The sequence below is a fragment of the Phaenicophaeus curvirostris genome, chromosome 12 (assembly GCF_032191515.1).
Source record: "Phaenicophaeus curvirostris isolate KB17595 chromosome 12, BPBGC_Pcur_1.0, whole genome shotgun sequence".
In the NCBI taxonomy this organism is placed as follows: domain Eukaryota; kingdom Metazoa; phylum Chordata; class Aves; order Cuculiformes; family Cuculidae; genus Phaenicophaeus; species Phaenicophaeus curvirostris.
The window spans coordinates 3,017,323-3,044,607 of NC_091403.1; the positions used below are offsets into that span (position 1 = coordinate 3,017,323).

Below are 27,285 nucleotides of genomic sequence, written 5' to 3' on the forward strand. Positions count from 1 at the left end.
TGTGTGTAAGGGTAAGGAGGAGGCTGTGGGTTTAGTGTCTCTTAAAGAGATCATGTCACCATTAATAGGGCAAGCATGTGCAAGCAAGGAGATAAGAATTAATCTGAAAAAAAACCCCTGACTTCCCCGAAGTGCACTGTTGCAGATGAATCCATAAAGGTTCATAATGGGTAAGTAAAGCTTTCCAGTCCCAAAGAGAGCTAAAGGGAGCAGTGAATATGATGGTGAATCATACCAACTGCCTTTTTTTGCCGACTAGCAACAAACGTGTAAATAGGCATGTGGATGTATTTGCTGGAGCAGGAAAATATGTTTCTACCTTTTATAAGCCACTACCCATTATGGATTCTTGGCATGCAGTGCCTAATCAGACAAAACTCAGTGAAGCTAGAAAGCATTGGCTTGTAAAAATAAACTGGGCTCTGATTTAACCCATTTCCAAATGGGGATTTCTTCCTTTGATATGTTAACTAAAAATCTGTTAAAATATGGAACCCTGCATCATTCAGCATTCTTTGAGATATGTGTCTCAGTTTAGAGAGCTCCTCGTCCTTTTCTTAAGTGCAAACCCACATTAGGCCATTTGAAATATAGCATTATTGTGCAGTCATGCGATGTAATCGCCGTGGTTGTTTTGTAAGCTGTCCTCTCTGAATGCAATGAGAGTTCTGAGAGCACCAGAACTGGCAAAACCTGCCTGCATGCAGGTTCATCTCTCATTGTTGGTTATAAATTCGCCAAGAAATTTTTTTCGAGATACAGAGACGTTTATGTTGTTCCTTACTCCCTCGTGGGATTTCTCTGATGTCTAATAACATGCAAGGTATGCTGCAGGGCGTGCCTTTCCTTCTATCAGGATGCTCATAGGCACGCTTTTTCGATCTTAATGCTTTCTTATGTTCACAAAACTTGCAGAAACGTAGTTTTCCTTTAGAGTTCTAAGTGGTAGAAGGTAGTCAATTCGTTGCAGAGTTGCTGAGTGGGATGAGAAACTGAGATAAGAATGGCATGCAAGTCCCTTTTCTTTAAGAAACAAGATTAAAGCAGAGCGCCACCTCTCAGCGCTGTAGAGACCAAGTGAAAAATCTGAATCTATAAGGCATGATGCATATTAACCGACCTGCTGTCGTTAATGCTACTCAAAATCTGGGTTAGGTTAGCAAACTTCACTATACTGTTAATATTGTGGGAATATCTATTACACTGGGCTCTGCCTCCTTTAATGTCTGTTAGTGGCAGTGAAAGCAGAAAGCGATTATTAAACACTTAAAAACGACGGAGAGGATACTTTTTAACGTAGCTCAGCACTTGGGAAAATAGAATATTTTTTTTTCTTGGGGGTTCATTTTGGTGTTTTTTTTAAATTTCTGGGTTAGCAATAAAACAGGAGCATCAGTGAAATTTAAAGTGGCAATTGCAGCAAAAAGGTCAAAGCAGCAGAGAAAGTAAGGACAATGCTTTTTATCTTCATGGAGTTTCTTTGAAAATGTACACAGGAATAGACCCTTTGAATAGAGGGAAGCTGCGTAATTTACCCTCTTCAGTGTGAGTTGTATTCTTTCCAAGGTATGGAAAATCTGTACAAGTTTGCCTAATCTTCTTGGCTTCAGTTGGAATCCTCTCCAGTTTTCTGTAAGTCACAGCCTTGCCAAGTTGTAAGCTATTGCTGAGAATTGCATAAACGTAGGGTTCCCCTCAATGACAGCAGCTTAGTGAGCAATCTAGACATCCCAACTCCTCCCAGAGAGGAGAAACAATGGGCAACAGAAGCAGATAGGAGTCTTACAGACACATAAAAACCTGTTCCTTCCCATTTGTTATGTCTTGACTCATAATGCACTGAAATGAAAGGTCATTGCATAGTACTTTGGATTTGAATATTATGGCCTTTAAGGTCACCTCAGCACTGGTTTCTTCCTGTTTCTTTGCTGACTTGAGGAATGGATGAAGATTAAACAGCATCTTTTTCATTTTTAAAAAAATAGACCCAACACATACATGAAAAGCAAAAGTCCTCCAGACCTGGCTGCAGCTGGCAGCACCGCGCATCGCAGCAGAGTGGCACGCACGTTTGTGAGAACATTGCTCTCATTTGTGTACAACAAACACGTATGGATCGTAGGTATGAAGGGATGAAATGCGTTTGGGACTGTGGTCCTGCAAAGTACTTTGAATGCCTTCTATTCCAGGCCCTGTCCATGATCTGCTTCTCAGGATCATTCCTTTCTTCGAAGTTGTTTTCATATTTTGCCTGCCATTCAAACAGAGATGCCAAGGAAGTGTCTGTGTGATCTGTCTCAGCCAAAGTTCACAGCGGGCAGTGTTTCTGTCCATAAATCCTGTACAGGCCTAACACCTAGTGACGCTTTTCCGTGCTGCTGAGGGAAAATATGTAGATCTGGTGTCTCTGCCAGAGACTTTCATAGAATCATAGAATAACCAGGTTGGAAGAGACCCACCGGATCATCGAGTCCAACCATTCCTATCAAACAGGAGGAGAAGGAACAATCAGGAAGGTGAACCTGCAAAGCTCAGGTAAGTTGTAACTCACTTAGAACACGTTGGTGTTGCCTTTAACATGAAGATCTGTGTGAGTTTCCAGTGTGAGAACAGAGCATTTCTTTGTAGGCCCACTAATAGTTTGCATGTTTCTCTTGACAAGAGTACTAGTTGGAGAAATACCCTGGGAAAATGCTTCCAAATCTTTACTGGTTTTCTGTAGCCAGCAAGCAGGAGCCTGCCAGCCTTCATCGACATCATGTGGACTGCTGTACTACTTCCTTATTTGTTTATTGCACACACGTAGACTATAAAATAGGCTGAAGGGATGATGTAATTTGTGCAAGCTCTCCAAAACAATAAAATGTATCTAGAAGATGAGCTAGGCAAGAGAGTGGCTAAAAAGGAAACAATAAGATAGAATTGCACTCAGGGGCTAAAGGCAAGTCAGGAGGGTATAGACAGAATGTAGGTGATCTACACAAGAAAAAAAATCCTCCCTTTCTAAATGCTACCGTGTAGTTATGCTTTTGTCCTGCTCCACTGGTATTCCTGCCACCACCACATTTCTCTCCCACAGAGGAAGTTGGATGGCAAAGTCCAGGTAGCAGTAAGTTCTTTGTCACACCTCTTCTGGGTTTAAAGTACAATATGCAAGAGCTGTGCCCATAAAAATCAATTAAAATCCTTTATCTCAGTGGTTCTCGCCACACCGGCAGAATCTGGGTTAAATTTTTCTATGCTAGGGCTTCATTCTTGATTACCTTAACCAGGAGATTATGACACTTCAGAAAAACAGAGGCAAAAGCATAATTTTTTGCTGCTTTTGGACAGTTAGCAAACGTGTAGCAAATGTGTGTGAGCTGTTATTACGTGCACATGCAGCCGTGTGTGAGTGCAAGGTGTTTCCTGGAGTTTAACAACTGGGTGGGAAGGATTGTGGCTACAAGAGGCATCCCAAGGGACCCAGACTGGTTGTTAACCTACAGGAGGTGCTCTGTGCTGGGCCTTACTTACTGTTGCAGTGAAAGAAAAACCATGTGTGTTTATACGTCTCTGGGGAGGAGAAGCAGAGATCATTGCGATTTTGAGCAGTTATTGACTCCTCCCTTTGCTTCCCCATCAGTGTATATGCTGCTAGCATTAGGAACACTACAGCAAACCAAAGAACTGATGGGAAGGATCCATTATTTTTGTGAATTTGACTAAAGGAAATCAATAAAATCCAAATCGGGTGCAGATTTTATAGGGGTTTGTGTCATTTTATCAAAGTTGTTTTAAAGAAGGCCATTTTAGCAAGCCACACAAGTGCACATACAACCTTGGCCATACACCTGTATATGCAGCGAAGGCCAGCTGTGAGACTAAGCCTCAGTCAAACAAACAGTTCCATTAGGGCAAAATGTCAGTGTTGTAGATTTGAGCTTTATAGAGTCATTGCACAATAAGAAGTTCTGTCTTGTGTCAAAGCTACTACGTCTTTAGCTGCTGTGACATTTGGTATGCAGGTTTAAAAAACAAACAGTTGTCCGCAGTAAGGATTGCAGTGCCGTATTTCAGTTTCTAAAGAGACTGATGGTCAAAGGTGCTGAGCAGTTCTTTTTAATCTAAATAGGACACCTGCATCATGTATTATGGGTGAGAGATTGCTGAATCCCTATTTAAACTACATTAAAACCAGAAAGCTCTGAAAGCTGTTTTCCCAGTTCCTCTTTTCCCCATGTCTGTTTTGCCTTTGAAGCAATAATGAAGAAATTGCTCTCTCTACTGCAATGCAAACAGCAAATCTAAGTCTGTCACTTTGGTTTGGCTCTAGATCCATTTCTCTGACAGCGTGGGGATTTCTCTTAGTTTGTATTTTATTTTCCCATTTAAGAATTCACAAGAACAACAGTTGTCTCTGTACGAAATGCCTTTTACTCACACCTGTTGCTTAAATTTGACAGGCACCAAGTCGAGTGGGAACTTGTTAGCCTTCATTACACCGCTCGGAAAAAATGTCATCATCCATTAAGTAGAGCACAGCTTCCCCTCCAGCATCAGTGCACCTCGAGCTTGATTCTCTCCTAACATGTGCATCAACATCTTGCTTACCTTCACACCACAAGATTTTTTTTATTGGAGATGAAGGAATGAAAAGAGTCTAAGCTGAGTGACAGATGTTAAGGTCAGTATGCAGCTAGTAAAACTATTCTACTGAGTAATGTTAACCACAGCAAAGTATAGCTTTAAGTGTGTGTATGCATACCTGGCATACGCTGCTGTACAACAGAAAGTGTATATAGCATCTAAAACATGGAAATTATTTTGGTTTGGTTCACAGTCAAAGAAATAAATGAAGGTATTTCTAATTGAAGCAGTCAATGGGTTATTCCAAGTGTAAGTAGGGACAAGTAAGTAGTGCTTATTGCATAGTCAGTCATCCCAGGCGGTTGTCTTGCCTCTGCAGTAAAGTTTTTCCAATTTTCTTAGTTGTTTCCCATGGCTCTGCTTGCAAAGGTACGAATGAAATACCTACTTTAATTTTTGCAATGATCCTATTGCAGCATAAATCTGTGTAAGTGCCATTAACTTGATTTACTCTTATTTTACAAGTACGGAAAGAGGATAGAGAAAATCTCTTCCTACTGATTTGTGTAGCATACAGGAATTGTGCCCTTACACATCTTTGGAGGCACTGTCCTGAAACAAGCCTCAGCTTGGGAACAGTAATGCAAAGCAACGGAGTCTGAAGAACGTGTGGACTCGCTGCCATAAGAATACGTAAGCCCAGTGCCAAAAGCCTCCACCCAAATATCCGAGATGTTACTAATTTGATAAGAGGCCTTTTCCTGTTTTTTCACTAGCCTGGGCAGTTTCTCAAGCTGTCTGCGCTCAGTTCTCACGAAGAGCATTTTTAGTGGCAGGGAACGCGTCTCCAGAGCGAAATGAAGATGTTATTGCAGCACAGGTAGGTGAAACCACACTAGAACAGGTAATCATAGCAGTGAATGTGTGGAAAATGGTCTGGCAACCAGCATGCATGTACAGCTGGATGAGTATTTGGTGTGAGCTGCAGAGAAGCATTTGCTTATGGTAATAATTATCAGTAAAAACACACGCTGGAGCTTCAAATCATGTTGAATTATTTGGGAAAACTGCTAGAAGAATAGATAATGAGAAGGACCTGGAGTCTTCTATCTAGAAGAACAGATGGAGACAGTGAATGCAAATCAGGACTGTATTCTCCACACAGGGACGTGCCTGAAGATTCACATACAAAACTAAGAAACACATTTTTCCTCTTGCTGCTGTGTCTGTCAAAGCAAACGTGCCCGTTTTTCTTCCCGGTTTGTAGGCAGCTGCTGCGGAGGTGGCCCCGACCCTGGCACTTCAAGATGACTGAATGCGGTTGCCTGGTCTGCTCCTCTTCCGAGTAAGTCAGTCACTGCCAGAGTTCTCACTGCCACGTTACTTGATGCATGGTTGTCTGGGACTTATTAATTTCGTCAAGCTTTATATTTTTGGGAAAAACAGTGGAAAGTGAGGTACCACCCTCTTCCTAGAGGAGCAAGCCAGAAGGCTTTCCTAAGTACCTGCACTTCCTAATTGTATAAGCTTTGGAATGACACCTTATGGTTAATAATACATTTAATCTTTTATGTGTTTTACATCTTCTGTGACTAGTTATTTTGTTTTGAAGCAGCACACTTCAGTTTGAAAAGATACACTTGGTAAAGTCAAGTACTCATGGTGTCTGGTGCCTGTTGCGTGGTGTGGGCAGGGGTTATGGAATCCTTCGTTTTCCATGCTCTTGTACCTCTGCCCACTCAGCTGGAGAGGGTAAAAAGTTTTACCCAGCAACTGAATTCTCATTATAAATGTGAAACCATTCTCGGGGACAAAATTGTTCAGTCCTCTCTGTGCTCTGTTTTCTACCAGCAGAGACTGTTGCCTGGAGAACAACTTAAGCAAAAACAGGAAATAATTTTGTATGGGTTTATGGGGGATTTTTTGGTTGTTTTTCTTTTTTAGGAGGTTTTGGGTCTTTTTTCACACTGATGTATTTCACAAATGTTCATTACTTACATTCAGGTGGGGACAATTATGTTTCCTCTGAGTCCCAAGAGGTTTAAAGTAGGCCCTGAGTTAAAAGTATGAGGAAATCATCACTGAGAAACTGGAATTTCAAAACTAATGTTTTTGCAAAGAAGAAAAAGAAACGTGTGCACCATTTGGTTGGTCTGTAACCATAACACGGTTTTCTCAGCATTCCTTTCTCTGACATGTGAAATATTTCCCAAACTCCCATCCCATTTTTTCTAGGAACTGTATCGGACTGCATGCAACTCTCAAACTAAGATGGTAATAATGTGGCACTGTAAAATGCGTTCATATTCTAGTTTATTGGAAGTTAACAGTCCCCAAGTGACACATCCTGACTACACAGGAAGAGGGAGTAAATTGAGGAGAGTTATGTTCCATTTATGGGGTGTGCTGGGGGGAAGGGGAAAAACCCACCATGCAAATTCAGCAACTTGTGGTGCTGCGCAAGTCCCACGTGAGCGCTGCTGCCTGGGGGACAAGGGCAGCCCTGCTGGCCTCCAAGTTGAGCTTGAGGACCACCACTGCTGCCCTGCCTGCTAACTGGTGATGGGGACATGGACACGGCACGACTGTGCTGCTGCTGTGGCCACAGCAAGACCAGTGTGTCCTGTGTAGTATTGAAACATGGTTAACTAATCTCCTCAAGGGTTAAGATTGACAAATACCTGAATCATAGTCCAAGCAGAGCTGATGATAAGCATATTGATCTTAGTCTCTAAAGACTCACTATTTTTAATGTTGCTTTTTATCCTGGTCCTGACATCCTACATGTTCAAAGATTTGTTCCTAACTAATGTTTTTCAGCTAAGTTATTGGAGAATTCACCCACCCGTGACCTTTGTTTGGAAGAAAAAAAGCCCAGGCAAGATTTTAATCTTTAAATAAAGCTGTGAGTATGCACCTGTTTCTGTACCTCTTGGGGAAGTGATGGGTTTTTGGCTGGGTCTGACTGTCCTAGCATATAAGATTGTTGGTGCATATTGGTAGGGTTCACACTGTTACTGGAATGGTACATTCACTGTAATCATGCAGGTGTTACATTACTTGATAAGCAAATAATAATGCTCTGAGAACTGCTGTACTGACCAAGACCAAACAAAAAATATACATGGGTGAGGAATCTGTAATAGCAACTCAGTTCAGCAAACCTGGGACAACCAAAGGAGATCCCACTGCAGTGGAACCACTCCTTTTGCTAACAACCGCTTAAACCAACAAGGTTTCTCACTGCCATCTACTGTACGAATGCTTTAGGCCAGAGGGGAGAGAAAATTCTGTCTCCTGGTTCTCACATAAATGAAATTGCTCCTGGAAGAGGAGAGAGAGAAAGGAAGTAGAGCTTGATTTCTCTCTACAGCTAATGTTCCCTTTATTTGTCATCTGAAAATCCTGTCACTCTGCTTTCTTGAGTCACAATATCACTATTTGATCACTCTTCAGTCTTTTAGTTATAATCATAGAATAGTTTAGGCTGGAAGGGACCTTAAAGATCATCTGCTTCCAACCCTTGGCACAACTTCCCTGGGCTGCTCTCGTGGTGAAGAAATTTCTCCTTATGTCTAGTCTAAATCTGCCCCTCTCCAGTTTTGCGCCGTCCTGCCTTGTCCTGTCACCACAAGCTTTTGTGAACAGCCCCTCCCCAGCTTTATTGTAGCCCCTTCAGCTCCTCGAAGGTTGTGCTAAGGTCTCCTCGGAGCCTTCTCTTCTCCAGGCTGAACAACCCCAGCTCCCTCAGCCACGGGAGCTGCTCCAGCCCTCATATCATCTTTGTAGCCTCCTCTGGACCTGTTCAAACAGCTCCATCTCCTTATTTTGAGGATTCCAGAGCTGGACACGGAACTCTCGATGAGGCCTCCCAGGAGAGGAGCAGAGGGGCAGAATCCCCTCCCTCTCCTGCTGGCCTCGCTGCTCTGGATGCAGCCCAGGACGCGGTTGGTTTCTGGGCTGGGAGCGCACGTTGCCGGCTCACGTCGAGCTTCTCATCCCACGTTCAGTCGGTTCAACCAACAGCCCCTGGTCCTTCTCCTCGGGGCAGCTCTCTAGCCCCTCTTCCCTAGCCCGTAGCTGCTCAGGGTTGTTGTGCCCCAAGGGAAGGACCCGGCATTTGGCCTCGTTAAATAAACCTCGTGTGGTCGGTCTCAGCCCAGCGGTCCGGCCGGGGATGCGGGATGCAGGGGTGCAGCGGGATGCAGGGGTGCAGCGGGATGCAGGGATGCGGGATGTAGGGATACAGCGGGATGCGGGATACAGGGGTACAGTGGGATGCGGGATGTGGGATGCAGGGATGCAGGATGCAGGGGTACAGCGGGATGCGGGTTGCAGGGATACAGCGGGATGCAGGGGTACAGCAGGATGCAGGATGCAGGGATGATGCGGGATGCAGGGATGATGCGGGATGCAGGGGTACAGCAGGATGCAGGGGTACAGTGGGATGTGGGATGCAGGGATACAGTGGGATGTGGGATGCAGGGGTGCAGCGGGATGTGGGATGCAGGGGTACAGTGGGATGCGGGATGTGGGATGCAGGGATGCGGGATGCAGGGGTACAGCGGGATGCAGGGGTACAGTGGGATGCGGGTTGCAGGGATACAGCGGGATGCGGGATGCAGGGATACAGGGGTACAGCGGGATGCAGGGATGTGGGATGCAGGGATACAGCGGGATGCAGGGATGTGGGATGCAGGGATACAGCGGGATGCGGAGTGCAGGATGCAGGGGTACAGCGGGATGCAGAGATATAGCCGGATGCAGGGGTACAGCGGGCTGCGGGCTGCAGGGCTGCGGGATGTAGGGATACAGCGGGATGCGGAGTGCGGGCTGCAGGGATGCAGGGGTACAGCGGGATGCAGGGATACAGCGGGATGTGGGATGCAGGGGTACAGCGGGCTGCAGGGATGCAGGGGCACAGCGGGGTGCAGGGGCCCCGGCGGGCTGGGCGGCGGCGCTCGATGCGCTCGGCGCTCGCTCGGCGCTGCCTGGCGGCCATGTCGGCGCTGTGGCGGGCGGCGCGGCGCGGCGCGGGGGCTCTGGCGCTGGGGGCCGCGCTGGCGCCGCCGCGAGCCGAGAAGCGCCGGGAGCCGCCGCCGCCGCCGCGGGGCTTCGGAGCCGCCATCGAGCGCGGCCGGGACCTGCTGCGAAGGGTCAAGGTGCGCCCCGGGCCCAAGCGCTTCGGAGGCCGCGGGAAGCGGGGGCGGGTTCTGCGCTCCCGCTGGGCTCGTGCGGTGACGGGACTGGGAGCGGCGGGGCCGGCGCGGAGCCAACCGAGCCCTGGGCTGCGTCTGGAGAGCGGCCGGCGGGGAGAGAGGGGACTCTGCCCCTCTGCTCCTCTCCTGTGAGACCTCGTCTGGAGTCCCGTGTCCAGCTCGGGAATCCGCAGCGGGAGGAGACGGAGCCGGTGGAAGGGTCCAGAGGAGGCTGCAGGGATGAGGCGAGGGCTGCAGCAGCTCCCGTGGCTGAGAGAGCTGGGGCTGTTCAGCCTGGAGGAGAGAAGGCTCCGAGGAGACCTTGGAGCGACATCCCAGGACCTGAAGGGGCTACGAGAAAGCTGGGGAGGGGCTGCTCGCAGAGGCTTGTGGTGACAGGACAAGGGGTAACGGGTATAAACTGGAGAGGGGCAGATTTAGACTAGACAGAAGGAGGAATTTCTTCACCATGAGGGTGGGGAGGCCCTGGCCCAGGTTGCCCAGGGAAGCTGTGGCTGCCCCGTCCCTGGAGCGGCTCCAGGCCAGGTTGGATGGGCCCTGGGCAGCCTGAGCCGGTGGGAGGTGTCCCTGCCCAGCACAGGGGCTTGAAACTAGATGATCTTTAAAGTCCCTTCCAATCCAAACTAGTCTATGATTATATCATTCTCTTGCGCATCCCAATTGCCACTTTAACTTCTCTCTTTAAGTTGTTATTGTTAGATATATTTTTCTCAGTTGGTTTTGGAAAGCAGTTTATCAGCCCATCCAGCGTGTAACAACATGCAGGTGTGTCTGCAGGATTGCTTTTGCAGCTTTAGAGTTTGGGAGAAGGTGTTTTTTTTACTATAGAGATTCTTCCTTATGCCTTCTGTCCATTTTTTTTAACAGGATGAAGCAGGAATCCCAGGTATACTTGTTGGAGTCTCTGTAGATGGGAAAGAAGTCTGGTCAGAAGGTGAGTGTGTGGGAGCGGTAGCTGTGCGTGCTGATGGGAATCATGGAGTCTTAGAATGGTTTGGGTTGGAAGGGAACTTAAAGCCCATGCAGTTCCACACCCTGCAATGGGCAGGGACACCTCTAGTCTAAATCTGCCCCTCTCCAGTTTATATCCACTGCCCCTGGCCTGTCACCACAAGCCTTTGTTAATAGTCCCTCCCCAGCTTTCCTGTAGCCCCTTCAGGTCCTGGAAGGTTGCTCTAAGGTCTCCTTGGAGCCTTCTCTTCTCCAGGCTGAACAGCCCCAGCTCTCTCAGCCTGTCCTCGTACAGGAGGTGCTCCAGCCCTCTGAACTTTTTAAAAATAAACAATTGGGATGCTTGGATCAGACTGTTGGTCAGTTATTTTATAGTCTAGATTTTGGTCTCCCTAGCTTTTCTACATTGAATGTTTGACCTCAGGAGTGTAAATTTTGGCATAATCTTCAATCTCATTTATCATTAGATTTGTTTTGTACTTTTAATCAGTAACTTGGGATGCTGTCAGCTAATACAATGGGCTTTTATTAAACTCTTCTACTACATTAAAATGTTATTAAGTTAATTGAAGCAGGAGCAGGGATAGTCCGATGCTTCATGTCCTGGTTTAGCTAGAAGAAAAACATTTTAAGGAGCCAGTAAGTCTAATTTACTGCAAATAGTGTAATTCAGCATGTCTCTATGTACAGTATTTACCACAATGTTTTTGGTTTCTTAAAGGTTTGGGCTATGCTGATGTTGAGAATCGTGTAGTGTGCAAGCCGGAGACAGTCATGCGGATAGCTAGTATCAGCAAGTGCCTTACGATGATGGCTGTTGCTAAGTTGTGGGAAGAGGGGAAGCTGGATTTAGATGCTCCAGTGCAGAAATATGTTCCTGAATTCCCAGAAAAAGTCTACGAGGGTGAAAAGGTATGTAGCTGTTTATTGGAAACACTTGTGGAATTCTGTTCCTGTCATGGCACAGCTGTATGTGCACAGGTGCCTGCATGTGGGTCTATTCCTGTAAAACACCAAAATAATTTACTGACATTTGCTGTCTGAAAAAGCAGTGCTGGAAATTTAGATCTTCAGTTTTACATCGTATGTTTTGTGCACTTATATGTGTATATCCTTTTAACAGTTTGATGCGTGATATTTACATCTTTGTTCCTCCTCATGTTGAATTTTACTTTTCTGTTAATTTAGCGTGCGTTACATCTTTAGTGAAGAGAGCTCACATTTAAATATTGTACTTCCTACCTAGGTTACTATTACTACACGACTGTTGCTTTCACACTTGAGTGGGATTCGTCACTATGAAAAAGATATTACAAAAGTAAAGGAAGAAAAGGAAAAGGCAAACAGAGCACTCAAGCTAACAAAACCCTGTCAGGATAAAGAACAAAAAGAGAAAGAGTGCAAAGGGACTGAAAAGACTGAGTCTGTCAAACCAAAGAAGGAACGTGAAGGTGAGGTAAAAAGTCAAAAACCTGGCAGGAAAGACAAGGAATTTGATCAAGAAGAGTATTATTTGAAGGAAAAATTTGAAAGTGTGATTGAATCACTGAAGATATTTAAAAATGATCCTTTAGTCTTTAAACCAGGTGAGTTTATAGTCATCTAGACCAAAATGTGCTCTTCTGGTGAAATTTTTGTCTCCCGTTGTTTTACATGCGCTGAGGATAATCGAGTCCAGTGACGACTGTGTGGGGTTTTTCGTTGGTTTTGCTTCCTCTGCCCTTTTTTTTTTATGTCTTGTGTCCCATTAGAAGTGCAGTGGAGAAGTATTTGTGCTGTTCTGCACAAACCATCTGGTGATGACATTGTCTTAAAACTGACTTAACTTCTGAAGACTGAACTGGTCAGGATTTTATCAGTTCAATTTTAAGTAACTGTCTTGTATAGACACATTTACGAATCTACTGACTTAAAGAATTATGCTTCTGTAGGTAACTTCTAATAGCGTATCTGCGCCATAATCCAGCAGGTTCAAAATGTGATGTAGCAAAGACTTAAAAGGGAATAAAAGAGTCCCAGATAATGCGGGGGAGAAGAGAAAGTGAGAACTTGGGTAGAAATTCCACTTTTCTCCCATCAGCACTAAGTAATGCAGTAAGTGCTTTGAAACGTCCCAGTTACTGAATTTATAAATGCTAAAGCACATTATAGTTTTGGTAACATATTTGTATCTACAAGGTATTTTGTAAGCAGGTACAAACATGCTGTCTTCGTGCTCCGGGCCTTCTAGATATGAACCAAAAGAAAACAAGTTTAGTGAGGCACTAAACCAAACCTAAAATCTGAAATTCATAGGGCCTGGCATCATAAGCTTGTGATTCACATCATATTAAAATGGGGGCCGGGGGGAATGTTTTAATTGATTATTCATTGCTATATAGTTTTATTTGCATGTGTGATTACTTAAACTTTATCCTTAAGATTCCATTTAAGCATCTTGCAGCTAACTTCTTTTTTTTCACCTTTCTCAATGTGTTTCTTCAAGGCAGTCAGTACCTGTATTCAACGTACGGCTTTACTCTCTTAAGCGCTGTTGTGGAGAGAGTTTCGGGACAAAAATTCACAGATTACATGCTAAAAATGTTTCGTGATTTGGACATGCTATCAACCGTCTTAGATGATAATGAAGCAATGATATATAACAGAGCAAGGTAGACAAGGATGAAACTTTTCTTTCTCCACAACAATTATTGCTCTTTCTGTCTGTGTTAAGCTTACCAAAATAAGAATGTGTGAGGGTTTATTTTCAGGCTTTTAAATGAAGTGGGTTTTGCTATTTCATAGTTAGTCATGTAACTGATTTTATGTCAGCAGTGTGGTGTTGGTTCTGTGATCAGCATGTAAAACTACTGAATAGGAAATAAGTATTTCCTGTTAGAAGAGGGTGTATGGTGGGGGAGAGGCAGGGGTGACTTTGAAGTTTGCATTTATTTTGGGTATAAATAAGCAATGAAGTCTAAGTAGAGTAAAAGAAAGGAGTAAGTAGGAGATTATCTTAAAATATATGGTTCCTTTTCACAGCTCTCCAAGTAGTAAATGGACCACTTTTGGTCTAAAGGCCAAAGGTTAAAATTCATTATATAGTTATTCAGCATTCCTTTTCATACGTTGTGTGGAATGAGTCAAGATTGGACTGTGTCTTTTGAAAGCCTATTTAAGATTTAAGAAACATCCAGGGCTAAGGCTGATCTATAGATTCCCGTCATATCTCTTATTTGTATACTGCCTTTACTCTTACTAGCCCTAAGAGTAAGTAGAAGGATTAGTACTTTTACTGAAACTACGTGTCTAACCTAAAAAGTCACCTTAAGTTTTTTTTTTTTCCCCTGTCTGAATTCCTCGTTGATTTTTCTGCAAGAAATATGTGTAAGAAAAATATATTTTAAAAAATTCTCAAGTGTCATGAGAACAAGCTCATACGTGCACAGTTTGCTCTTTTAATACAGGGCAGCTTAAAATAGCTGGGCATGTTATCTGAGAATGACAAGTTGAATTTCCTTGAATTCTAGGTGTTATGTGTACAACAAAAAGGGACGGCTGGTAAACGCACCCTATGTGGACAACTCCTACAAGTGGGCTGGTGGTGGCTTTCTGTCATCAGTAGGTGACCTCCTGAAATTTGGAAATGCCTTGCTATACAGTTATCAAGCCGGACAATTTAAAAACACTAACGGCCAACTTCTTCCCGGGTACCTTAAACCGGACACGGTCGCAATGATGTGGACCCCAGTGCCAAAAACAGAAGTATCGTGGGACAGGGATGGTAAATACGCGATGGCTTGGGCTGTAGTAGAAAAAAAACAACAATGTGGCTGTTGCAGGCAGCAGAGACACTATGCGTCGCATACCGGTGGCGCCGTGGGGGCAAGCAGTGTCCTCCTCATTCTTCCTGAAGAGCTGGACTCGGAAGCGGTCGACACTGGGCTGGTGGCACCGCCTAGAGGAGTGGTTGTCAGTATTATCTGTAACATGCAATCGGTGTCACTCAACAGCACCGCCTTAAAGATTGCAAGGGAATTTGATAAAGAAAGGTGGGCACAAGACGTAGAGTAAGAAAAGAGATACGTGTAACCGAACTCACTGTACTGAAACATGGAAAACAAACGGAGAAGGGTGTAATTGGGTTCTGAAAATACTAATACATGAAGAAAAAGCATAAAAATTTCACCTTCTGCTAGTGGTGCTAAACTTAGGTGTAACTGGGATTCATCTCAGGGAAGTTCCTAACTTACAGAAAAGGAGAATGTAACAGTCTAATTTCACTCCCTGTCATACTTGTGTAAATTATTGTTATATTAGCAGGCTTTTTTTCTCATACAGTCAAGCACTGACCAAGATCAAAACTAGCATTGGTTTCTAGCACTGAGAAGTACGGCAAGTGATCTACCTTAAAAGTTAAACTTTTGAAAAATTTAACAGCTTGGTTTGATCACACAAAGACATAATTCATTATTTTCACAGTTCCAGTCTGCCAAAACTGTTCAGTATTGCTTTTTAAAGAAAAATGGTTTTACTATTGACTTTTATATTTTTACATAGTGCTTTTCATATTTGCTTAAAAAAGAAAAAAAAAACCACGACAAAACCCAGATCTACCTCCAGAATGCAAATTTATACGAGAAGTACGCTTCTGTCAGAGCTACGGATTGTTAAGAATTAGAAAAGAATCAAGCTAATGTAAGTAAAAATATTTTTGTTGTTTAGATGTTCTCCATTTTTTATTGGACACAGAGAATGTGTGAAACTAGCTCGCTGTGAAATGAGGGTATTTTCACAGCTGAATATGCCTGAATCGCACAACGTCATGGTGAGCTGTCCGGCTCTCTCATTGTTTTTGAGGGATACACATGGTAATTTTGGTATTTAGAAATGGCACTGTATTCTGTACTGTAGATATTCCTTTAGATACAGCAATTGGGAACTCAAATGATGCAATAAAATTTCAAGCCCATTCTTGAAGCCAGCAGAAGTCTCACAGACTTTGAGAGGTCTTTGAAAACCATCCTTTTTTCCGTTTGGAGACCTGCCTCAAGGAGGTGCACAAGGTTGAATGAGCAATTGTGAGAGTTCTAAAGAAGAGTTTTACTTCAGTTTTTCTATAGGAATACAATAACAATTGAATATACTAATTCCGTAATGGCATGGAAGATGCTGGTGATTGCCAAGATTTACCCCCACCCCACTTCCCCAGCAGTTATATCATACGGCATTTCCAGGCTCAGACAAACCCAAACATCCTTCAGGGCAGGTTTGAGTAATGTCCCTGTACTGTTTAGCGACTCTGCTTCTCTGAATTAAGGAGCGGGATGTCTCAGATTAACAGAAGACACCCAGTCTTACTTGCCTCTTTCCCAAGTTAGTGCATTTAGTATTGATTTCATAGTGATGGAACACTCGCTGTCATTTCCGTTCCCAGTATGCCATGAAAATATTTGCTACCTGAGACTGACAAGCCAGGAAATTTAATATTTTGAGGTGTCAGTTTTTTACCTGTATTTTTAATTGAAGCTAGCAGGACTGGTTTAGTATTCTTCATTATTATAATTATACTTGTGCCTTAAAACAGTAAAAGCTAAACTAATGGCTTATGTTTTCTGGACTACTCACCAAAACTTCACTTTTTTATTCATTAATAATGGCTTGTCTTTATCTCAAGAATATCAAATCAGTAGAGACAACACAGAGGACCTTTCTGAACAAAATGTAATTTGTTCAGGCAATAAGTTATCTTCTTTTCCACTGAAGTCGTTGATATTGTTTGACGGTTCCAGTACAGAAGTACTGGAAGGTGAGCGTCTTCTACAGTAGCAGTGGGGGTTTTTCCAGCCTTGAGCACCTACTGGCTGGATAAACAGGCAGCAGCAGCAGGAGTCACTGCCCGCTTTACACAGGGAACAAGAGTAAGTGGTTCTGAGTTGTTTTCGTGTTGAAGCATATATGAATAGAAATGACCAAATACGATGTTTTAAATGTAGGAAGTCTGAAAAGTGACACTACTATAGGATTTATAAAATACTTTTCCTGTATGATGCATCTGTTTTGCAAACAGTATTCATTGTTCTTGAAAACCATTTTGCATACTTGGGAAAAAACAAGTGTCACTCGCTAACCACAGTGTTTGGGTTTAGACAAAGACTCAGAACGTATTATAGGAAGTGTAGGTTTGTCATTGTGCTTGTCTGCATATGATCAAACACTAATAAATATAAGAATTGGAAATATGTATGAAAGTGAGTAATGGTAAGAAGTGTCTAGGGCATTTCTAACACTAAGATATTAATGACAGTGTATCACTCCCCTCACAGAATATGTTTAACCACCAACTTTTTATATGCATACCATGTTCTTTACACTGTATCTCCCACAACTTAAGGCTTTTAAAAAGCCTTTCTTGTCACATGTACAGTATTGGACGTGCTATTTCAGCTTCCAGTACCTGGAACAAAATGGGTCACTTTCTCTGATTTGGTATTTACATCAACTTGAGTTCTTAACGTTTAGGGTGGAGGAAAAAAAGGAAGAAAAGCATGTTAGACTAGGAATCAATCTAGCCTTAGCACATGTATTCAGCTCCTGAGTGAATTAGTTTTGCTACTTGGATCCTTCCTCTGAAACCAGTTACTCATTGGACTGGTGTTACGTGTGGGAAACTGGTCAATTAAGAGCAGCTTTCATGATAAACTTGCTCTTAATTGTGCAAACAGTATGGCAGCGACATACTAAAACTGTACTTTTCTTAAAAGGCATGTATATGAAATTGATGCATCTATTTCTGTATCAAACACCTACTTTTATCATCTGGTAGTTATAAATGTTCACTGTTTGAATTAACTGAAATAAAACTTATATTGCAGGTGCAACAAATTGTACTATCAGGTTTTGGAGGTTTTTTTATTGACTAGAAGCAAAAGTTTTAACAGTCATTAAAAGAATACAGGTTAAATAGGAATTTCCAACAATAATGAGCTCACCGAGACACCTGATGCTTTGGAAGAGCGTTGATACATAACTTGAAATAAGATACATGTAGGACTTCGTATGTTTTCTTGTGTATTTTTTTTTAAATCCACAATTTATCAGCTATTTACAAAGAGATGGCTTTTAAAAACTAACTAAAACTTCTGTTTCTTCATTGCAAAAAGTTAATAATTAAATGTCAGTGTTTAATAGTGAAAATATGCATGGTTTTGCTGAACTAGCTTTTTTAATGACTGGATACTGTTCCCAGCTGTTATGTAGTTTGCTGGCCTAGTGTTGCTTCCATACCATATGCCTTCTCTGCACTGAATGCTTTTAGTGTTTTGCAAAAGACTCCTTTTTTTTTTTTTAATAGACATCTCAGTACAGAACACCAAATGCAGTTTTTAAACCAGGTTAGAGCGAGGGAAAACCATGCATTCCAGAAAAACAGCTGAATGTGAGTAACTTCATGTTTTTATTTATCACCACATTACTGAACACAGTAAAGGGACTAAAGCAATCTTGAAAGCAAGTGAGCCATTTTAACTCTATCTAGCTTTTGCAGCCCTTGCAGTTATAAAGTATATAAAATGTGTTCTCACAGCAATTTCTGTCACCATATGCATTGTGCTGCTGTAGCTGGTGATTAACAGCGAAAAGGATTAACAGCACCAAGTCCAAGTTTTTTTTCCTGTTAAATGACACCATCCAATTAACAATAACTCTTCAAAAGTAAAATTATAAAAATAGAGCTTAATTTTCTGCCAACTTGCAGGAAAAACTTGCACTTTAGATCATTTATTAAAAAAGAGATTCCAGCTCATTAGTCACCAGAAGCATGTAATTTTTACAAAATCAGTCATAATTACATTGTATTAACAGGCATTTTTAAACTGTTAAGGCTTTCAGGAACACAGATCCAAAACCACATGCTGAAGCGTTCAGTGTTGCTTTCTTCTAAACGAGCAGCCTGTAAAGAAATTGCATGGGAATAGACATGAATAGTCCTTAAATTGTTAGACCGTCTTGGGAATCTGCGCACCCAACTTAACAGGAAAACTCATGCAATACATTTCAATTTCATGTATGGTAAAGATGTAGCACTTTGAGTCTTCTCTAACTCAACCAGAACAACTTAGCTGTTGTATAATTTGTCTTAAAATAAGGCTGAGGTGTACCGTTTCTTTTCTTCCAGATGCCTTTTTAAATTTCAGTCTCCTGCTCCATCCCTTAGGGATACAAACCCCAAACTAAAACAGCTGCTAGGAATGTTGACACCTTTTCAACTGCTTCAACAGCCTTACTTCAGGTATTCTGTCCTCATTTAAACTACATCCGTATAGCAGCACAGGGTATAAGGACTCCACTACATGTCATTTGCATACATGTTTACCTTTTATCCTTTAATCAAAATAATAATCTGGATATACAAATAAAAATCTAATTTGTTTTTTAATTTCTTCTAAACCTTCCAATGTTTCCAGTGTTTTTTATATACCCCAGACACCGGGTTGCACTTCAAGACACTGGTGCTGTACCAGTTACCTTTATTTTTATCGGTGGTTACTTGTTCCTGTATTACTTATACAAAACAAATTTTGATTAGTAACATGAGCCAGGGAACTGCCTTTCAGTGCTACTATTTAAAAACAAACAGGCAAGCCACCGCTGACTAACAGTGGCACAGAATCGCTTTAGCCTGGCAAATGCACCCTACTCCTTTAATGCTGCTTTTTAATGCTCTAAATTTGGCTCAGAATAAAACAGGCAGTATTTATTACAGATATGCTAGAAGAAATGACAAATCAAAGCACCTAAAGTCAAGCGTGTTTGATCACAGTGTAGCTGTTTAGCTGCCTGGTATATCTCTAAAGCCATTGAAAAACAAGAATATGAAGAAAAATTGCAATTCAGGGCCCATTCACAATGTTTTTACTCACCAACTCTACGCAATTTGCAAGATAAGCGATCCAGTATGTTTTCAAACTCAAACCTAAAATATTTTCAGGCTATAAATACATAAGTGCACATATGTAAGTGAAATATTTAGGCTGCTAAACATTGTCCCTTACCTTCTGTGAGCCTGGCTTTGCCCCCAGTAGGCTGACACAGGACAGTTGAGCATCCGACGCACAAGACTACTGTCTGAGCATGGCTGAACACAGTGGTGATCTTGTAGCATCCTGGAAAACAGCATTATTGAACTTTCCATAGAGTATTTCTAGCATGATTTTTTGATTGTATGTGTAGTGCAATCAGCCACTCTAAATACACTTGTTCGAAATTGGCTCTATACTTCATTACACAGCACGCCAAGCAAAACGAAGTAAAACGTGGTTATTGTAGTTTGAAGTGCTTGCTTTTTACTTTACATGCATATGAAAATCAACTCAGCCTGACGACTGACAAGCCCTTATTTTCCTGTAGTGTGTCCTGCAAAAAAGTCAAGGAGTTCTAGACTCACCTTGTGTGCTGAACAGAACCCGTCTAGGGAAATATTTAACTTGTAATAGTAGAACATTGCTGTTGACAGAGCCTGGCAGCTGTGAATATAAACACTGCTGTTCAAATCTGTGTTTGCTTTCTGTTTAATACTTGGTACACATAAGGCATGTGCTTGGTTGCATTCCACAAAGCTAGAGTCATATTTAAATGGCAAGACTCGCACAGAATCGCTTCACGAGTTCCAGATGCAAGAAGAGCCATCAGCAGCGCATCGTCTACAACTTCTACATTCTGTGCATTAAGAAAGAATAAAATCACTCTCATACATGGCTCAGACAAAGGGATTTTCACTGCTTTCATTCTTTTCGCTGAAAAGTCTTTTCAATAAGCCACGAGGAATTTTTGGAGAGGAAAAAAAAACTAACAAACTTGTAAAGGAGCTAATCCAGATGTGGATATAGAAAACAGACAAATAAAGGTGACCATAGATTCCATTTTCAGCATGTGTGGACCACAAAGATAAAACAGAATATATATTGCGAGGAAGGTCCTCAGAAAGCTCTCGGACAAAAGAACTGGTTGGCAGAGAGAACTCCTATTAGACAGGGTAAGAGATTTCTGCTTTATTTGAAACATAAATAGTAATTGCACAAATATTTGTTTGCAAAAAACTGCTAGCAGCTCAAATTTAACCACAGCAGATGATGGTTTCCCCCCAAGAAATGTACATTTTGATGACGATTTTTTAACTTTGCAGATTTTGCAGGGAAAGGAGCCCAATCCTTGTCGGTAATTAGGCAGCAACTTCGAGCAACGCTGCGTGATGCACGAGGCCACCTGGTATTTTGAGGGCCTTGTGCTTAGGACTCCATCATTATTGCAGCTCTCCTGCTTTGCTCTACATATCCCTCAAATTCAATAACCAGTTAATCCAACACTAACGAAGACAACCAAGGACCTGCGGGTCTATGTTGATGTTAACTGTATCTTGGTATACGTGTGCACGTGCACTGGTTTGAAGAAAGTTAAAAAAGATTTTGTGGCTTGACCTTCAACCATATATTTTTTAAGAGTAGACAGACTTTATTTTCAATCAGCTTTAATGAATGTACCTCACTTCTAGATGGAAATCAATGTCTCAGAGCTACTTAGAAATCTCACCTAATAAGAAAGATAGTAAGAAAACCTGAAGACAGCGACGGTCCTCTGCTTCTAGTCAGGATGATCGCTATTGTAAGTCTCTGCATTTTCTTATTGCTGTGACTTTCTGACATTGCAGTAGTTTCTGGGAGATAAGCTACCACACTTGACTGGTTTTGCACCTCAACATGGATGTGGCTGTGCTGATCAAAGTAGCTGTTCACCGGGAGAGCACGTACTGCTGGAATTGTGCTGGGACATCCCACAGTTTAGGAAAGAGGAGTTTGTTATCCAGATGCTTCTCTTTATCAGGGAGTGCAGCGACAGGATGAGGGGGAATGGTTTTAAGCTGAAAGGGGAGATTTAGAGGAGAGACTGGGAAGAAATGTTTTCCTGTGAGGGTAGGGAGGCACTGGCCCAGGTTGCCCAGGGGGGTCACGGCTGCCCCATCCCTGGAGGGGTTCAAGGCCAGGTTGGATGGGGCTTGGAGCAGCCTGGTCTGGTGGGAAGTGTCCCTCCCCATGGCAGGGGGTGGAACTGGATGGGCTTTAAGATCCCTTCTGACCCGAACCATTCTGTGAGCGATTCTGAGCCCAAGCAATGACATCTATGAAAAGCAAACACAGGCAACACCTTAAATATTGCCATCAGGCCTGTATATGGGAGCTGGGTGTCAGCTGGCTTCTTGATGGCAACATGCCACAGGAGCGGCTGTCGATGTGTTGTTCCTCTACGCGGAGTCCCAGTGCGCCCGCCTCTGTCCTTATGAAAGTTTTTCTGGTTGATCTTCCAGGATCAACCGAATTACAAAATGGGGAAGGCAAAAATTTGAACCCTGGGCCACAGATGCTTTGAAGAACCCGTTTCACGTCACGTGTTATACGTGCAAATGGGACGGGTTGTTTTTTTCCCTACTTGCCAGGATTTCATAAAGGAAAAAAATAAACAAAACAAAAAAAAAATCTCATGCCAGACTGCCAGAATAGAAAATAAAAGCTGATTATTTAAATTAACTATGGAAAAAGATTGAAAATATTTTATTGTTAAAAAAACCAAAACATTATACAGACTTTTTTTTTCCTCTGTGGAACAGATAAACTACATTTTGCTTAAAAAAAAATTAAAAAGCCCTTTTCTGGAGAGGAACCGCCTACAGAACCGGTTCCGTCCCCGCTGGCAGACGCGAGCAGCGCGGCCGTTTACCTGGGCACTTCACATCCATGAAGTAGGAGTTGGGGCTCTGCACCAGCCGCTTCTTCTTGTGCTTCCTGCGCTCGTCCTCCGGGGAGGGCTGCGCCAGGTCCCGGGCCAGCTGCGGGCGACAACGCGCTGCGCTCACACCGGGGCCCGGCGGCGGCTCCCCCCGAGCCCCCCCGACCCCCTGAGCCCCCCCCGAAACCCCCGAAACCCCCAACCCGGGGCCCCCGCACAACTCACGGGCATGGCCGCTGCCAGCGGGGAGCGGGGGGCGTGGCTTATCCGGTGTGTTGTTGGCTCCCGTGGGGGCGGGGCTTGTACTGGACTGAGCAATCGATGGGCGGGGCTTGAGCGCAGAGGGGCGGGGCTTAGATCATTGGGGAGGGGCTTAGAGCATCGAATCATCGAGTCCAACCGTTCCCATCAAACACTAACCCATGTCCCTCAGCACCTCATCCACCCGTGCCTTAAACCCCTCCAGGGAAGGGGACTCAACCCCCTCCCTGGGCAGCCTCTGCCAGGGCCCAGTGACCCTTGCCATGAAAAATTTTTTCCTAAATCTCAGCCTAAACCTCCCCTGGTGGAGCTTGAGGCCATTCCCTCTCGTCCTGTCCCCTGTCACTTGGGAGAAGAGCCCAGCTCCCTCCTCTCCACAATCTCCTCTCAGGTAGTTGTAGAGAGCAATGAGGTCTCCCCTCAAGCCTCCTCTTCTCCAGGCTAAACACCCCCAGCTCTCTCAGCCGCTCTTCTTGTTCTCCAGCCCCCTCACCAGCTTCGTTGCTCTTCTCTGCACTCGCTCCAGAGCCTCAACGTCCTCCTTGTGGTGAGGGGCCCAGAACTGAACACAGGATTCGAGGAGCGGCCTCACCAGTGCCGAGTACAGAGGGAGAAGAACCTCCCTGGCCCTGCTGGTCACGCCGGGTCTGATCCAAGCCAAGATGCCATTGGCCTTCTTGGCCTCCTGGGCGCACTGCTGGCTCATGTTCAGTCGCTGTCAGCCAACACCCCCAGGTCCCTCTCCTCCAGGCAGTTTCCAGCCAGACTTCTCCTAGTCTGTAGCTGCTCAGGGTTGTTGTGCCCCTAGTGCAGGACCCGGCATTTGGCCTTGTTAAACCTCACCCCATCAGTCTCAGCCCGGCAGTGTCAGAGCATCAAATCATAGACTAGTTAGGGTTGGAAGGGACCTTAAAGATCATCTAATTCCTGTTGCTATCACTGTAGTTCCAAAGCTGCTGGAGCTCAGAGACGGCCTCTGCATCTCTCTCTTCAGGAAATCTAACACTAACACAGGACGCAAGTATTTTCAGGTCAGAAATGGAACAGAGAAGCCCCACCTATATTCCACGCTGGCTGAGTTGTCACTCAGACATCATCTGACACTAAGGGGCACGTTGTGTGAGGTTGTACCTGTGTGCACATCCCACCCTAGTCAAAAAGAGAAATGCAGAATAATTTCTGTTAGGTATCCTTTGGAACAGGTTGCCCGGGGAAGGTCATGGCTGCCCCATCCCTGGAGGGGCTCAAGGCCAGGCTGGATGGGCCTTGGGCAGCCTGGTCTGGTGGGAGGTGTCCCTGCCCATGGCAGGGGTTGGACTGGATGGGCTTTCAGGTCCCCTCCAACCCAAACTATTCTGTGATTCTATGATTTATGTGTTTAAATTGATTAAGAGAACCTATGACAAGTTACAACATTGCAGATAGTGGGAATGAAAAAATAACCAACCCATTTTTCATTTATTTTTTTTAGGAAGACATTCTTTTTTTCCATAAGCTGTTCAAAGAACCCCAAATATAATCTGTAGAGACTTGGAGTTAATTGAATCAAGTGTGGACCATTTAAAAGTGTAATTCACTGTAAGTCCAGTAAGTGGCACTAAGTGGTTTTGAAAATTGCTTAGTACTACAAGCCTTCTGAGGCGAACCACAGGCTGCCTGTTGAGTCACGTACTTTTTGAAGGGAGAACTGATAGATATAGCAAAAATGACTTTAAAGTTTGCCATGAGCACAAGTGAAGATGAAACTTTTAAAGAGGCATAACTTTCTGACAACAATATTCTCAAGGCTGGGATGTCCTCTTCTGTGCTGACACCATACACAACTTTTAAAGCACATTTTTCCCACCCCAGGCCCCTATTTTATTCTGCAAAAATAGACCCACGTGCTGTAGTTCTCCAAGCCATTACATTGTTTTTCCTCTTCTCGCCATCGCAACCATTGCCTTGTAATAATGTAGTGTTCTGTTAGCTTTTTTTCCTTATGTGCAGGAATGGTGATGACACACAGACAGAGGTATTTTGGAAGTATTTCTTGTTATATCATGGGGAATTTAATATGAAAAGCTCTGAGTCATACTTTCCTCTGCATGCTGCCCTATGAGGCTAGGAACATAAACTCTGAGCAGAGTCATTTCTTGAGTCCTGGCTGTCCCTACTACCGATCAATCTTTTTCAAATGTATGTTCTTTATCTGCAAGCAGAAGGGAAAGGGGACAATCTCTTACTCCTGTTGATTCAGAATCTGAAGGAGAATGATGGTTTTTAAGAAAATACCTTCACAATGCATAAAGCACCAGCAATAAAACCCCAGAACTTCTGAAGTGCCACCCTCCCTCACCTCTTCCTCCTAGCTTTCCCTCCTTAAATGCATTTCCTGCAAGGAGCCGATGGTGCTTGAGGAAGACTTTAAAGTCACAGTTTATGTTAAAAAATGGTTTCTGTGGAAGGAGGGGCCCGCAGGATGATCTGAAAACAGGATGTGTTTTGGACGCATTCCTCTGGTTCTCTGTTTTGGTTTGACATGGAGATTCATTTCCTTTTCATAACTGCTTGTAGTTCAGTGACGTGCTGAATGAGTCAGTTCTAACGCGTTACCTTCAATCTTACGACTGAAGATTTTTTTTGAAGTATACACTCTTTTGAAAACAGAAACACAGCACTGAGTCCAAGTTGCAAGCTAACAAGGGCAGGAACGAAGTCTGTATCACAGCACAGGCCACGGGGTGGCCTAAAGAGAGGCAGATTCAGGTCTAAGGGAATGATTTCCCCTTTCCAGCCTTCCCCCAATAACAATGACATTGATCTTATTTTAGAGAGAAACGCAAGAAATATTAGAATCGCAACAGAAAATTTCCAAAAGCTGATGTGGAGATGTTTAAAAACAACATCATGACAGCCAGGTTTTTCTCTGCGTTAGGAACAGCCATCTCCAGCTGTTGAAAGGTGAATCTGTGTCTCATGACACCCGTGGCAGGGATCTCCAGAGAGGCAGCAGCGGAGCGTCCGCTGACACCCACTGCTGCATCTGTGGCCTCCTGCACCTGAGTTTGGGTGGGTCCTTGGGACTTCCTATCTGAGGTTGAGAGGATACAGGCTTTTGGGGGGGTAACTACAAAACCTCAGTTAAGCTGACTGTGTTCACTGAGGCAGAGCGTATTAACTGATTTTTAAAACAACAAATTCACCGTAATAACGCTGATAGCGGTGTTTTAGGTGTCTCTGTAGCGCTACCATTAGGACCGTTTACATTCTTATGCACTAACCAGCTCTAAGCTGCAATCAAAATAAGTAGGTTGACTTCAAGTGGTATGTTTGATCAGGAATGCAGGCTGGCTGTGGTTTTGCCTGTACTGCAGAATTAACTGTTATAATTTTAATTGATCATAAATTTATGGTGTAAACCATGGCATGTAGATATTTGATTTAAATGTGCTTAGGCTGAGATAGTTTAATTACCACTGGAACTTGAAAGTCCACTTTTAGCACTGCGTAAAAGCAAACCTTGAAATTAATGGAGCTTACAGATAAGATTTTCCTTTCTGGAATTGAACTGTACATACTAGAAGTAATTTTTTTCCAATAGCGACTTGATTTAGCCTCTTCTATATAAAGTTCTGCGGCATATACCTATGGAAAATTCATACATTTAGATCACTAAAGGAGAGTACTGCTCTTTGTAAAGACCAACAAAATTAAACCATTGATCTTCTTAAGACTCAGGCTTAAAAGCAGGACATCTCTGTGTATCAAATGCAGTAAGGCGAACCGTAGAATAAGCACAGGAGTATTTACCTGTGGTGAGTGACACGTTTACTGGAACTGGGAAATAAGTGACTTTTTTTTGCAGGAGTGTCACGTGATGGTCATCAAACAGTGATAAATTGCAGAGGCATCTGCCATACCCAGAGTTGTTAAAGATATATAACAAAAATATTATCATATTAGCTATCAGAGTCCAAAAGCTAAGGAGCAAAGCTCACGTTACTGATTTGTGGTTACGTGGCATTCAGGGCAAGGCTGCCTCATAAGATTATCTTTTGTAGAACTTAGACCTGGAGTTTCCCATTAGTGCCAAAGTAACAAAATCTACCAACATGGTTTAAGCTCTACTGTTTTTTTGAAACCTCGTACTTAAACAATTAAGAGTTTCTTATAGTTTCAAATGCACTGAGCTTGCATTAAGACAGATTTTCACACAGTTCTCTTTTTACTTAACCAGACTCACCTTTGAACTGAAGGGAAAGAAGGATTTCTGGAAGCTAGAAGTAATTGTGTCTATCAGTTGAGAAATTAAAGATAAGAGTGGGAGTGAAGTAGCAATGTCATCTGCTTTTTTTTCTTTAAAAATGTAGGTGTTGATAAACTAGTCACAAGTATTTTCTGGTGTTTTTAAGGTGTATGTAAAGATTGTTGTGGTTTTTTGCATATGAATAGAGGGAGTAAATGCATTTTACTATTTATATTAGTTCCTTTCTTAAACCGAGTGCTTTAACAGGTGCGCTTTGCATACACCTCAGTGACTGATGGA

General features: G+C 43.2%; 2 protein-coding genes and 1 long non-coding RNA gene across 3 annotated transcripts; 2 read left to right on the plus strand and 1 right to left on the minus strand.

The window, feature by feature from the left end:
• The first annotated feature begins 5,145 nt into the window (after positions 1-5,145).
• LOC138725825 (uncharacterized) lies at positions 5,146-7,909 on the plus strand. The gene is made up of 3 exons (XR_011338312.1): positions 5,146-5,449; positions 5,837-5,914; positions 7,390-7,909. It is a non-coding gene; the product is annotated as an uncharacterized lncRNA (long non-coding RNA).
• Positions 7,910-9,569: 1,660 nt separating this feature from the next.
• Positions 9,570-16,657, plus strand: LACTB (lactamase beta). The gene is made up of 6 exons (XM_069867036.1): positions 9,570-9,731; positions 10,656-10,722; positions 11,461-11,651; positions 11,986-12,325; positions 13,225-13,390; positions 14,249-16,657. The coding sequence occupies exons 1-6, from the start codon at positions 9,570-9,572 to the stop codon at positions 14,790-14,792; spliced, it is 1,470 nt and encodes a 489-aa protein (XP_069723137.1). The 3' UTR covers positions 14,793-16,657.
• Positions 16,658-17,616: 959 nt separating this feature from the next.
• RPS27L (ribosomal protein S27 like) lies at positions 17,617-22,782 on the minus strand. Its single transcript, XM_069867123.1, has 4 exons — positions 22,722-22,782; positions 22,488-22,596; positions 19,772-19,882; positions 17,617-18,669 (listed from the first exon to the last, which is right to left on the minus strand). The coding sequence occupies exons 1-4, from the start codon at positions 22,725-22,727 to the stop codon at positions 18,641-18,643; spliced, it is 255 nt and encodes an 84-aa protein (XP_069723224.1). The 5' UTR covers positions 22,728-22,782; the 3' UTR covers positions 17,617-18,640.
• Between the last annotated feature and the right edge of the window lie 4,503 nt (positions 22,783-27,285).